The sequence below is a fragment of the Anguilla rostrata genome, chromosome 5, assembly GCF_018555375.3.
Source record: "Anguilla rostrata isolate EN2019 chromosome 5, ASM1855537v3, whole genome shotgun sequence".
NCBI lineage: Eukaryota > Metazoa > Chordata > Actinopteri > Anguilliformes > Anguillidae > Anguilla > Anguilla rostrata.
The window spans coordinates 13,875,908-13,888,477 of NC_057937.1; the positions used below are offsets into that span (position 1 = coordinate 13,875,908).

At 41.5% G+C, this 12,570-nt stretch overlaps 2 protein-coding genes across 9 annotated transcripts in view; both read right to left on the reverse strand.

Moving 5' to 3' along the window:
* Positions 1–2,575, reverse strand: part of dctn1b (dynactin 1b) — a 65,950-nt gene extending 63,375 nt beyond the window's left edge. For 7 of the 8 annotated variants that reach the window (XM_064335242.1, XM_064335241.1, XM_064335236.1 and 4 more), the window contains exon 1: positions 2,440–2,571. In XM_064335242.1, the coding sequence (XP_064191312.1) occupies positions 2,440–2,556 (117 nt within the window). In that variant the 5' untranslated portion in view covers positions 2,557–2,571. Of the gene's footprint in view, positions 1–2,439 lie in introns of all 8 variants that reach the window. The other variant, XM_064335243.1, reaches the window with a different exon arrangement.
* Positions 2,576–4,468: 1,893 nt separating this feature from the next.
* LOC135254772 (N-acetyltransferase family 8 member 3-like) lies at positions 4,469–12,390 on the reverse strand. The gene is made up of 2 exons (XM_064335250.1): positions 12,186–12,390; positions 4,469–9,040 (listed from the first exon to the last, which is right to left on the reverse strand). The coding sequence occupies exon 2, from the start codon at positions 9,014–9,016 to the stop codon at positions 8,345–8,347; it is 672 nt and encodes a 223-aa protein (XP_064191320.1). The 5' UTR covers positions 9,017–9,040; positions 12,186–12,390; the 3' UTR covers positions 4,469–8,344.
* Between the last annotated feature and the right edge of the window lie 180 nt (positions 12,391–12,570).

Sequence of the window (12,570 nt, forward strand, 5' to 3'; positions counted from 1 at the left end):
GTTTGAGTGATAAACAGTGCTTATTGGCAGGCTACATCCTGCTCTATCCCAGTGATTGGATAATAAAGCAGTTGAAGACAGCCAATGAAGTATCAAATGTCAATGCATTGGTGCCAAACCGGAACAAAGTAGCTCCACTTGTTTACATGGCTGGGTTACTTACAGTTTGGAACCAATAAGCAAATATGTGACTATCATAACCTTTATGGCCCTACTTTCATAATTCATTGCAGCTAAAAGGCAACTCTTTTGCCCCCTACAGGAAAACCCTTTAAACAACACATTACATCACATTACATTTATTTGGCAGACGCTTTTATCCAAAGTGACGTACAATATGTGCATACCGTAGTTCTTGGCACAACCACAAAACACAGGTCCGATAAGGTACAATACTCATTATATCACAGTTATTCATAGTCATGAACATAGTAAGTCCAGTTCACACAGTAAGTATAGCCTAGGTCAGATGGTAATGTTAACATTAGTCAAACTAGGAGGCATGACAAACAAGCTACAACATCAAGATAACGAAACAAATGCAACATAAGAGCTGGATGTAATATAAGCACCACACAGTCCACAGAGACTGAGCTAAATTATATGAAAATCAGTTAGCTTACAATACATTAACAATTTAATGTTTAGGGTTTAGGGTTTCACAAACCAAATCTTCATCTGTAATATAGGCTGCTGTAGGCATATTTTACCACCAAGACATAGTGCAAAATATTTGCAGCAGTTATTTATCATGTGCAAAATGAACACCTTCCAACGCAGCACTGAATGCGCAAGACAGTTCCAGGATGCAGTGGCCCTGGCAATGCCAGTAACACCAGCATTTCCATTACACCAGTACTAACGTGTAGAGAGCAGGATGAAAAAGAACCTGGAAATGAGAGATAATCAAAAAGCATATGCGGGGAATTCATTGGAAACACATGCTAAAAGAATGTTATGTAGTGCAGCGAGCAGCTGATAGCATATGCAAACCCTATCGGAACCACAAAAGCAATGCAAGTTTGATAAAGCGAGCATCTGATTAGGGTTCTGCGCATGCTGCCCAGCAATTTCTAGGCATTAAGGCCCATAGATTCGCAGTTTGATGAACAGTGCCCCCTAGTGGTATGACGGATCAATCTAATGAGTGTACAATTTTGTAATGAATAACATTGTAGCAAATACCTCGATTCCAGCTTCCTTAGCAACAAGTCGTAAGCAGTACAATGCCAGAGAAACAACACAGGAATAGAAACGAGCGCGAGGCATGAAAACGTACACAACACACACACGATTTCCAAGGCAATTCAGCACACAAAAGGAAACACACATATCCACTGTTACAATATTTGCTTCATGTTCACAAACTTGGCAAAGTAACAGCACGGTTTTCCAACTTCTCGTAGACTATGATGTCTTGCTTGCTCGAAAGAAATACACTTCCTTTTGCCAGCATGGGATCATTTTCGTTTTTTCCATACTGCACAAACCAACCCGGCTACATACACCATTCGATGCTACTACATGAATATTTAAAGCACACTCGCCCAGCCCAACCCAACAACACAACTTCCATTTACCTTGCTATCGATAGTAAGCAAATGAGCGCTAATTATCCAGCCATCATATCACAGCATTACTGCAAATAAAAAGGAGGCATCTCCATTTAAATCCTGTGCCAGCGAAAAAACTATTAATTTACCCAGAAAGAAAAACTATTGTATATCTTTCACTCTGCAATATCTTCTTTGCTAGCCAACATGACAAATTAGCTAACGTTATGCCATCAGCTAGATAGCTACTTCTTCATTCGTCAGCCTGCTACAAAAGATATTCAATCTTTGATTGATTCATATAAATGAATGCGAGGGTTATCAAAAATAGTGTCAGTTTCCGTGCAGTTTCTAACATCTCTTGGTGCCAAATACACTTAGCGCTATTCACGATGTAGCTAACACTACAAGAAACTATATCCTTCCTAGCTAGGTAGCTAATTAGCTCATGTTTGGCAGTATGCACGCTAGTTAGACAGCTAATGAATGGACTAGTAATAACAACATTACATGCAACGTCTTGTTTCTCGATAGCGTAGCATTCCATATTTTCAATGCCAACATGTTATTCACAATCTCGGCCATCACCAAGGGCCTCCTAACGGCAACTCCCTTTCCAGTCGTTTCTTTGCCAGAGTTACTCGTCTTTTAGCGAATGTCTCTTCTGAATACTTTAGTTAGCATAGCTAACTACATATACTGGTGCTGTCATTCATATTATACCTCAATAATTTATTTTGTAAAATGAATTAATACTCACGTAATTACAAGATTCAACTGGACTTATTCTCTCCCGCAGTTTCCCCAAATCAATACTACAACAACTTCCTGTGGTGTTCCCAGATACGCCTGCCGCTTTCTGGAGAAATTTAATACATTAACTTACCCGCTCTTGATGGAAGTAGGAGATAAATTTTATTTTTAAAATAATAACATCAGTTTTACAAAAATTCTCTAAACGCTTCTTGTTTATAGCAATGGACAGCCAGCTACCAGTTTTCATTCAAGGACCCCAAACACGCATGCTCATATTAATCCGGGGCAAATGCTAAGTATGAAGTTACCGTAAATATATTCGTGCTGGATAAAACAAGGAATTGACAGGGCAAGGGTAGGGTTGTTAGGTCGTGTTTTGGTGGATATATAAATCCATACTCGCTGTAACTAGCTAATCCGATGTTTGTTCAGGAAGACTGGCGAGTTAAGAGGTTCGTCTGAGCCCTGCAGTGATGCTTTTCCCTTGGGTTCTACAGTTCAGTGGGTATGGCAGACTCTGAATTCGGTTCTACGTTAACACCAGAGGGCGCAAAATCTCTTACGGACATACATCAGACCACAAGCCGGAACTTCAATCTGCAGTTATTTCTGTGTATTTCCTGAAAAATCTTGACACCCTTTTTAAAGCCAACTGTATCATTTTAAGTAACCTGTTTAGTTGCAAATGCAACGGGAATCATATTTAACAGTTGAATGTTATGTATCTATAACTTTAAATACCTACTTATGAAACATTTTCAAAGCCAGTGAGGCACTACTACTATTGCTGCAATCAGTGACAAATTAACCAATGGGTGCCGGGTCACTCAAAGGCTATCAGGTGACATGAATACACAGAGGATTATATAATATATTACATAATGTGACATTTATGTACCTGTTTACCACTCAGGACCTCTAAATAGCATTCCAGTTCTCTCTTCAGCTTCCATTGAGTCTACTCCCCTTCCCTTTCTCAGGAATACTAGGAATACAAACTGACCTTATAATGTAATGCAATGCCTATTTTGAATTGAGGTAAAAACATTTATTGCTAGACTTTAATTAGCCTTATTAAACATAAGATTAATATGACAGTTGTGTATGTGTTAGGACCCAGGTTCTTCCTGTGGAGTCAAAGTCAGGACGATGCAGGAACTCACCAAGACAACAAACACTTTACTGAAGGAAGCAGAAGTTTATTGTTATCACACTGGCCAGCGGGAAGGTCACTGAAACACTACACAAGTTTGCGGTACAGCAACCCTCCCTGCACTGGTCTTCTAGCCTGGTTTAAATACCCTCTGGGGCCTTAACTGGGTACGCAAGTCCATTCTATCTGCGAGGGCCTATCTCTTTGTTCCCTATTTTGTACATAAACAACCTATGCCATTAGTGTTGCCTGAAGCCGTGTGGTGTAACTTCTTCCTAAGGAGAAATACTCAAAACCCATCATATGGATTGTAATTACAAATGCAAATAAATTTATATTTCTTAATTCCAGTCAGATTTGTTTCTTTTTCTTTGGATCAACATATGCTTAATAAAACAATTACATTATTATTTATTACTATAAGTGTGTATCATTTTTCACCTATAGGAGCTAGGCATGATGATTTATGGGAACATCACTACTGCTGTGTCAAGAGTACTAAATTGAAGCAGGGGTGCGTTTCACAAAGCAGGATTACTGAGTTGGCTGGATAGCCGTCTCTGGAGTAAAACCGGAGACGGCTCTTTTTACTTCAGTCCATGTTCCAGATTTGGGAGGGTTCCAGGATTTACTCAGCAGAGTTATCCAGCTAACTCAGTAATCTTGCTTTGTGACACAGGGCCCTGGTCTCTGGTGGTGTAACAGTTACTCTCATAGACAATTCCCTGCAGGGATCTCTGTATCTGCAATTAAACACCATGATGTTGTTAAGCTTTGGCCAGATGAACTCAAATTATGGAACCATAATTTTCCCAGTGTTTTTCCATGACTGGACAACTAGTTGATACATTTCCAGGTTTTCCAGGACGAGTGGGAACCCTGTAAATGCAAAATATGCTGAATGACATCATCCAAATTGACAATGGAAATGCCCCTTGACCATCTGAGCGACAGATGAGACAATACCAGATTCCCTCCAAATAGAAAGATAAAGACACGATACATAAACGGTTTCTCAAAGCTTTATTTGGGATTTACAAGGGGAAAACCATGGAAAAGACATTAATCATTAATTAATCAATGTACACATGTATGACTGCAATCAGTAACAATTCAAGTTATATGTTCAAGCCATCAAATATGCATCACAGCAAATTATTTCAAACACATGAATGCCACTGGTATGTATGAAGTATATTCATCGATACAGAAGGAGGAGCCATTCATCCTGGTTGACAAATAAAGGGACGGCATTGGGCAAAAAAAGTCAGAGAGACAAATGGAAGAATGACAAAGAGAAGCTGTCCCCTGTGTCATGGTCACTCGTTGCTCATATGGTATGGCTGTTGATAGCTAAATGTACCAAGGGGGAGAGGGCTAGTCTGAGAAACTGGACCAAATTACTCAAGTTACTCATTGTCTTCTGGCTCACAATAATGTAATTTGCAACATTCATAAGTTTTAAATATGCTGATGACCACTTGGGACTTAACTCCTCCTGCTGTATTAACCATTAATACACACAAAGAGTGCACCACTACATCCATGAAACTCCACACAGAAGGCTCTCGTAATGACTTTGTTTTACTGCATAATGTTAAAGTTCAACTCGGTTCCATTTGTTCCCATGTGCATTCAAGGACAGCAATAACAGACAGTATTAAGACCGAGCATCATAATATGCAATGTAATATGTAACTCTACATTACATTGACAGACACATTGGATACTGACAAAACATTTTGATTAACTGATCAGACATGGCTAAAATGATCTGATTAACTGACTCTTTGAGAGAAGTTAAGATTTCTGGCTTTGAACACTCAGACAGTGAAAGCTACTGAACACTAAGTACAACCTCGTATATACTTACTGGACAAAGGCACAACATGAAAGCATTATCCACAGGAAATACTCAGTGTCACTTCCTCATTTTGATGCTCACCAAAAAAAGAGTGAAAGTGAAAGGAGAAAAAATGTAATTTATTGTACATAGATACAATAGATAGGAGCATACAAAACTAGACAATCCATATAAGATGTGATTCTACTGCTAAGAGATATATTAAAGAGCATTTGTCTTTGAAAGGAGAGTATCTCCATGGTCAGAGCTCAGATTAAGTGGAAGAAATTATGCAGGTTGCCCAACATCCTGCCTATAATGACCTCAGGCCCTGTCCAAGTGCCAGTTATCTTACAGTGAATATTTCAAAAACCTTCACGTTTCATATAAAATGGACTCATACCAAATCTTATCCTCAATCTAATGCACAGATCAGTCACATTCAGAGGTTTCTAAGCTGACAACGGATGATGAAACGTGGTTAAATGAGTAGATTTCTGACCAGGTTTAGGTCGGCATCTGATATTATAGTGCATCACACTATTAATGCGTTTGCAGGGTTCCCACTCATTTTAGGAAATCATTTTCCAGGACTTTTCAAGGGCAATTTCCATGACTTAGACTTACAGACATAAATCATGGACAATGGTAGCCCAAAGCCGGTGGTGGAATGGGAGGGGGGGGGCAATGTGCAAGTACCATAACCATTCAAAACTTTGTCCTGCCGTGTAATCTCAGCAGCTAATAAAAATGAGATACAGGAAATAAAAAAATACAGGAAAATATGCAATCTCAGCTCTAAATATACTGTTTAACAGCTTGACATATAGCATAGTCTACAATTTTCCAGGACCTCACAAATATTTCCAGGACATTTTGTAAATTTTCTCATTTTCCAGGTGTTTTCCATGACTGGAAAACTAGTCGATAAATTTTCAGGTTTTCAAGGTTTTCCAGGACGAGTGGGAACCCTGTGTTTGGAATGTTGGTAACCTTTTTACCCGGGCTTGATAATTAACAGGTTAAATCACCTCAGTTCTTACGCAACAAATGCCCTCGAGCCTGTCGCAGTTAGTGATTAATGAAAAGCAAATCACTCTACCATCAAGAACATTTCTAACTATGTCCAGGCGTGACTAAACATTTATTCAGTAAACATTAACAAAATGTTAAACATTTATACGGTTAAGTGCATTTGAAATTGCCAACAAAAATAATTCATAACCATTTCCTTTTACAGTGTCCAACTCTCAATGTGATGAGCGTAGGCTCATTTTAAAAGTAGGCCTACAATGATATTGTGTTAGTTTTGACAATTGAGTGACGTTGTGATATGGACCTTGGGAAAAATGTTCCTTGATCAGCTCTAACATAGGTGCCTGTGTCAGTACAAAATCTGTTGCACGTGCAAAACCTGTTGCCTTCTGGTCGAACCCTTATTGGATAAAACGACCAATCCGCCTCCCCGGCGGACCGAATGCCACACACCTCCAACCAGAGAATTCAGCTAAAGGCTAATTCGGCATACGCCGAGACCGCTCCCTCCCGGGTTTCGGCACCGAAATGTCACATGCCAGCGTGACACCCCTGGTAGGGAGATGAGGCAGAGCCGGGGAACACCATTGATTGCCGCATGGAGAGAGAGAGAGAGAGAGAGAGAGTGCACCCACACAAACCCGAAACCAAATAAACGACCCTCTTTATACGTCCCCCTCACGGGTTCCGGGTGAAAACAATAAACTAAAACAACAAGCTAAAATAACAAAGACAAAAGAAAGTAAAACGGTGCGACCACTTTCCCGTGTGCCGCCCGTAGCTGGCCCGCCTTCCCGGCCAGGTCCAGCTCCTCCAGCATCCCAGCTGAGGATTACTTATTTGGTCTTTCCTCTTTGCTTGAACCACACTCCAAAATAAAACGAAACTAAAATCATAAACGCGCTCTCTGTGTGAGCTCCCAGTCTTGGCCCCGAACTGTGGAGAGCAGCACACCTTTAAGCACCTGGGCTGATTAGCTAACGCAACCCAGGTACGTGTGCTCTGTCCACCAGCCAGCGCAGCCGTGACCAATCCGCTTCTCCGGCGGACCAAATTCCACAAACGCTATCCCATGATTTAATATTCGTTACATTGTTTTCTGCATGCGAACGTACAAGTTACTGGTACAGTTATGCATACTTAGCATTGTTTCCGATAAGGGGTCAATATGTACCAATGACATCAGTACCGGAAATAGAACGCAACAGGTTTTACACAAGCAACAGATTTTTTACTGACTCCAGCTTGCCCGGGAGTCAAAACTCAAACTGACATTCCTGGAAATGCTTAGCATGCCTGACAGTGCTTGACGTTTTCATCTAGGCCACTGAATTTGCAGAGATCTTGTGATCCCTCGTTTGTAGTGGTCTGTCTCTTGCCTTGCTACTCTGTAAAGCGTCTTTGTGGCATTTCTCTGTAAAAAAGTGCTATACAAATAAAATCGAACTGAATTGAAGAAGGTACCTACTGATGCGGGTCAAAAAGTCTTCACTGTGCCTTTGGAAGGACCAGGAAGAGTATACAGTGCTAGGTTCTAAGGCTGCTAAGGCTTTTAATGGTGACATGAGTATGCACTCCAAATGCCATTCCATTAAGTTTTCCGTTAATCTCTTTCTGGATTGTGTTGCATGTTGGAAAGTGATATTATATATCTCCAATAATTAATTTTCACTAAAAGTAATCACTTAATTGCTCTGTAATTTCCAAAGCTAATACACAAAACCTCTTAAATTCCTAAATGTATTCAATTCAATTAAAATATTTTACTCAGAAATGGTTAAAATTAATATCCAGTAATTTCGTAGCTATTTATCCCAGGAGAGAGCTATCACCTTACGTTTTTTTTTTTTTGCCAAACTGATCAGATCAATACAATTTGTCCCTGCCATTAATGACCGGCATCACACTTGTCAAAAGAATGAGATCACCCTTTCCAAATAAGACATTGGTAGTTGTGGTTAATCAGAAGCCATTCACACCATTTTCTGCTCTACCAGATTCCTTTCATTCAATTTTCCTCTCCTGCAACTCTAATCTGTACTCAATGATACTGAAGTTACTGAGCTTGGCCATTAGGGACGGGTAGGTGAACTCCCGTATCTTGGTGTAGCCCAAGTGCTCGTACAGTTTCTGAGCGTCCGTCTGAATTATAGAGGTACCCAGGACAACTGCCAGGTAGCCCCTCTCCCGCGTGTGGTCCGCCAACGCCTGGCAGAGGGCCTTGCCCATGCCCAAGCCCCGGTGGGTCCTCCGGACGGACATGCGCTTGAGCTCCAGGCACTCGGGCTGAGTCGGGGAGGGCTGGCAGGCCACAGTGGCCAACACCTGGCCCTCGCTCTCCGCCACCCAGAAGCAGGAGTCCCCCTTCCCCATGTAGGTCTCCCGTATGCAGGCCAGGTCCTCCTTTAGGCAGGCCTCGATGTAGCTGCGGAACATGTAGCTGGCCATCTGCCGGAGCCCCGCCAGCATCAGCGTGACGGTCAGCACGGGCAGGAGGAGGGACTTGGAGCTGGTCAGCAGGGCGCAGAAGGTGCACATGAGCGCCATCTGGACCAGGGGCTGCTTGAGCAGGTGCACGAAGCAGGCGGGCACGTGCTCGATCATGCCCATGGTGAAGATCTCCTTCACCGCCTCATCGTCCTCGTCCCGGTACCTCCGGATTCGAAAGCCGGCCATGGCGACGGCGACGCCCGCTGGCTCCTTCAACACAAACGAGACGAGAGCGGCTGACAAGTCTGCACCGACGCCGGCTCTTCGGTGCGAGGCCACCGCTACTGATCTGAAGATGAAGATATGCTGGCATACTGGCTGAGCTTCAACACTGATCAGTGACCAGCGCGTAACCTGTAGATCTGTCCCCATGGCAACAGTAAACTGTGCCATGCCACTTCTGTCAGTCATGATTCATACATGGAGCAAAACTCATATGCAAAGAACCTCCAGTGAGAACCAAGGTGTGGCATGATGACAGCTGATTGTGACTGTTATGTCCTGGACATACAACTAGACTGTGTTTAAATCTGCTAATTGAGAGGCACCTGTGGGGAGGCATCGAGTGCTTAAAAGCCCCTCCTCCACCTCTCATTGGCCCCCTCTCTCTCTCAGCCAGCAGACACTGCAGGAGCAGTGTCTCCCTCATCTGCCACATTTTCCCCTTTTTTTCTTTGTTTGACTCTTAATAAATTCAACCTTTTGTTTACATCTAACCCTGGTTGTTTGTGTCCCTTTATGTTGCTCCCCTCTGAGCCGGGGTCGTAACAAGGACTAACAACAGTCAGTACTGCACTGTAGTTCCCACTAATTATCTTGTGGGCTCTAGAGAACATTGATCCGAATTAACCTCAACATCATCTGTTTACTCAATATTAAAAGAAGGTCAGATCCTCATAAGCATGTATGTTCATTTAAAGAAAAAAAAAGGAAATGAAAGGAATGGTGTCTTCAGAAATAGACCGAAGGGGGAAGTGGAATACAGTCAAGTGAACAGGCAAATGGGAATGGTAAATGGAAGGACAGGAGCTGAAGAGTGTCTGAATTAGAGAGGACCTCCACAGTGCACAGGCATTCATATGTCACGCTTCTTTAAAAAGCAAAAATGCCCAGTTTTGCATTGCTACTAAATTCAACTGAAACTACCCTCGAGCAAACACAGCTTAAATGTGCAGTACACAAGTTTGTTGTAAGAACACTTTTGTTCATATCTGGTAAAATTGTAACTGTACTGTATGAGTTTTACAGCGATAAATTAGATCTTGATCGCATCACACCATACAGAAGTACATTACTCAACTTATACCCAACAGAGGGATGGAGCAAACATAGGACAGGAGCAGGGAGATCCAGGAGAACACAGGAGAAGGTGGGTGGGGAAAAAAAGGAAAGTTTGTGGACTGGGCAAAGGTAGGGCAACTGGCACTTGAGCACTGTTTACTCCTGGGCTTGTGGTGATTGGCTAGCTCGCAGGGAGCTTCCCCCCAGGTGATCAGTGAAGATTTACAGTGATGGCAGTCCCCTATAGGAGCTTGAATAATTAGATTAGAAATAATTTTTTTAATATACGATCGGAGCCATGATATAGAGTCCTAAAAAATACTGAATTTTCCAAGTCAAGCTTTCGAAACGCACTATGACACCACACGACACCAAACGTGGCAGTTCTAGCAATCAATTTTGCTTACTTTCATTGATAACTTACAAGATCCCAGATAAATAAACTGAACAGGTTTATTAGCCTGTTGTCAGTAGACTGTTAATGAACAAATTCAGTTGTTTGGATTGTGCCAGTGCTACAGCTGGCAAGGCAATGCGCCATCCGGAATAAAGAGGCCAGAATGAGAATGGCTAACGGACACCAGATTAGTTGAACATTACAAGCATTTTGCTGCAAAATTCATCTGAAGGTGCATCTTGCTAACGCTTGGCCATACACCAAAATACAATTCAGGGTGCACTTTGTGTTACTACATACTTTAGATCAAAGCCATGCTTCTTTCACAGAGCATGACCTTTAATCGTTAACATCTATGCCAAGTGAGTGACAGTGAAGTAATACCCAAGCTAACGGTGCTAATGCTCATTTACTGCTTTATTCCTTCCTTGTTAATGTCTATTTGATACCTTCTCATAGCATGTTCTTAACTCTTTTTTGTCTGCCTCTTTTATTCTTAACCTTTGGTTTGTATAATGTGTTGAGGCCTTGTTAAATGTACTTTTAACTGAAATAAACTTGAACATGCACGCCAAGTGAGTGACATCACACTGTTTCAAAGCAATGCCTGACACTAAATCAAAGGCTGTTACTGTGAGATGATGTGTTTATATAATATATTTGCAATGGGGTTGTGTTATCAGGTGACTGCCTGTCCATTTGTGCCTTCATCTGTGAAAATGGAACCTGCCAGCTGCTAGAAACCAGCTGTCCTAAACCAAGCTTCCCTCAGATGGTGACTCCGCAGAACAAAGTCATATGGTCACATGTCACATGACTGCCTCAAGCTTATAGTACACAATAGAGTAACCCTGAGGCAGTTGAAGATCAAGGATGTAAAGCTACGAAAGCGCATTGCATTCACAAAAGAAAAAATTAGACACCTCATCTCGTAACCATGAGTTACTATCTCGTAATTATGAGATCTTTTTTTGTAATTACGAGATAGTAACTCATAATAACGATATAAGGTGTCTATTTTTTTCTTTTATGAATGCAATGCGCTTCCGTATAAAGTAGCTCCAGCAAGTACATGCAACTGGGATGGAAAGTGTTTCCTGGGCTGCAATGAAAGACTCATACTGAGAACGATTACTGAGCTTGAGACGTGGATGCACCCAGCTTTGGTTACATTTATTTTTCAAAGTCATAGCAAAGTAAGAACGTACAATTGCCATCTGAAGCAAATATTTGTAGTGCTCTTATTACTCCACCTCAAATTCTCCGCAGGACAGGGTTCAGCACTCCTTTGACAATGAAAGTCACTCCTAATGTTCGTTCTTGCGTGTAAGGAGGGAAACTATCAGAACCCTGATATCGGACGATGTAAATATGTTTTTATTAGACAACGACAACATTTCTGCACAGTAGCTAAAGAAACAAAATGAAGACACGTGTTAAGTGCGTTAATATACTCCTCGTGATGACGTTACAATGCACAGTCATCGGTCAGCAACACAGTTAGTAAACATTCGCCAGCTACCGTGCTATAGCCTAGTAAACTATATTTAATATACTGTACAGTTTTAACGCTACAAAGTCAACAGATGCAAACTAGCGATACATTAGCTATACCTTGCTACTGTACGTCGGCCGAACTCCGGCTAGCTAACGATAGATAGATACAGGCGACCTTACCTGAGATTTCGAAAAAAATGGCAGAGACGTTATCTTTATGAGACCGTTATCAACACCAGTTATAATACATTTACTATATTTTATTTTTTATACACGCTAAATGGCAAAAGAAAATGTATAAATTGTAGACGTGGCTATTGCCAAAGAAAACATGCAACTACCAAAGAGTATCTCTGGCTATAATAAGCAGAAGTGTGCACATTGGTATGATGCTAGCGCCGCCACCAGGCCAGCAGCCACTACGGCTTCCGGTGACTATCAGATCGGGAGATTTCATAATAAAAGTTCACATTTATGGTTTGTTTCCAGTAATTTGGCAGTTTTTAACAAAAAAAGTCATCTGCACCCATATAATACTGCAATTATAACATTATTTGGTTATTGT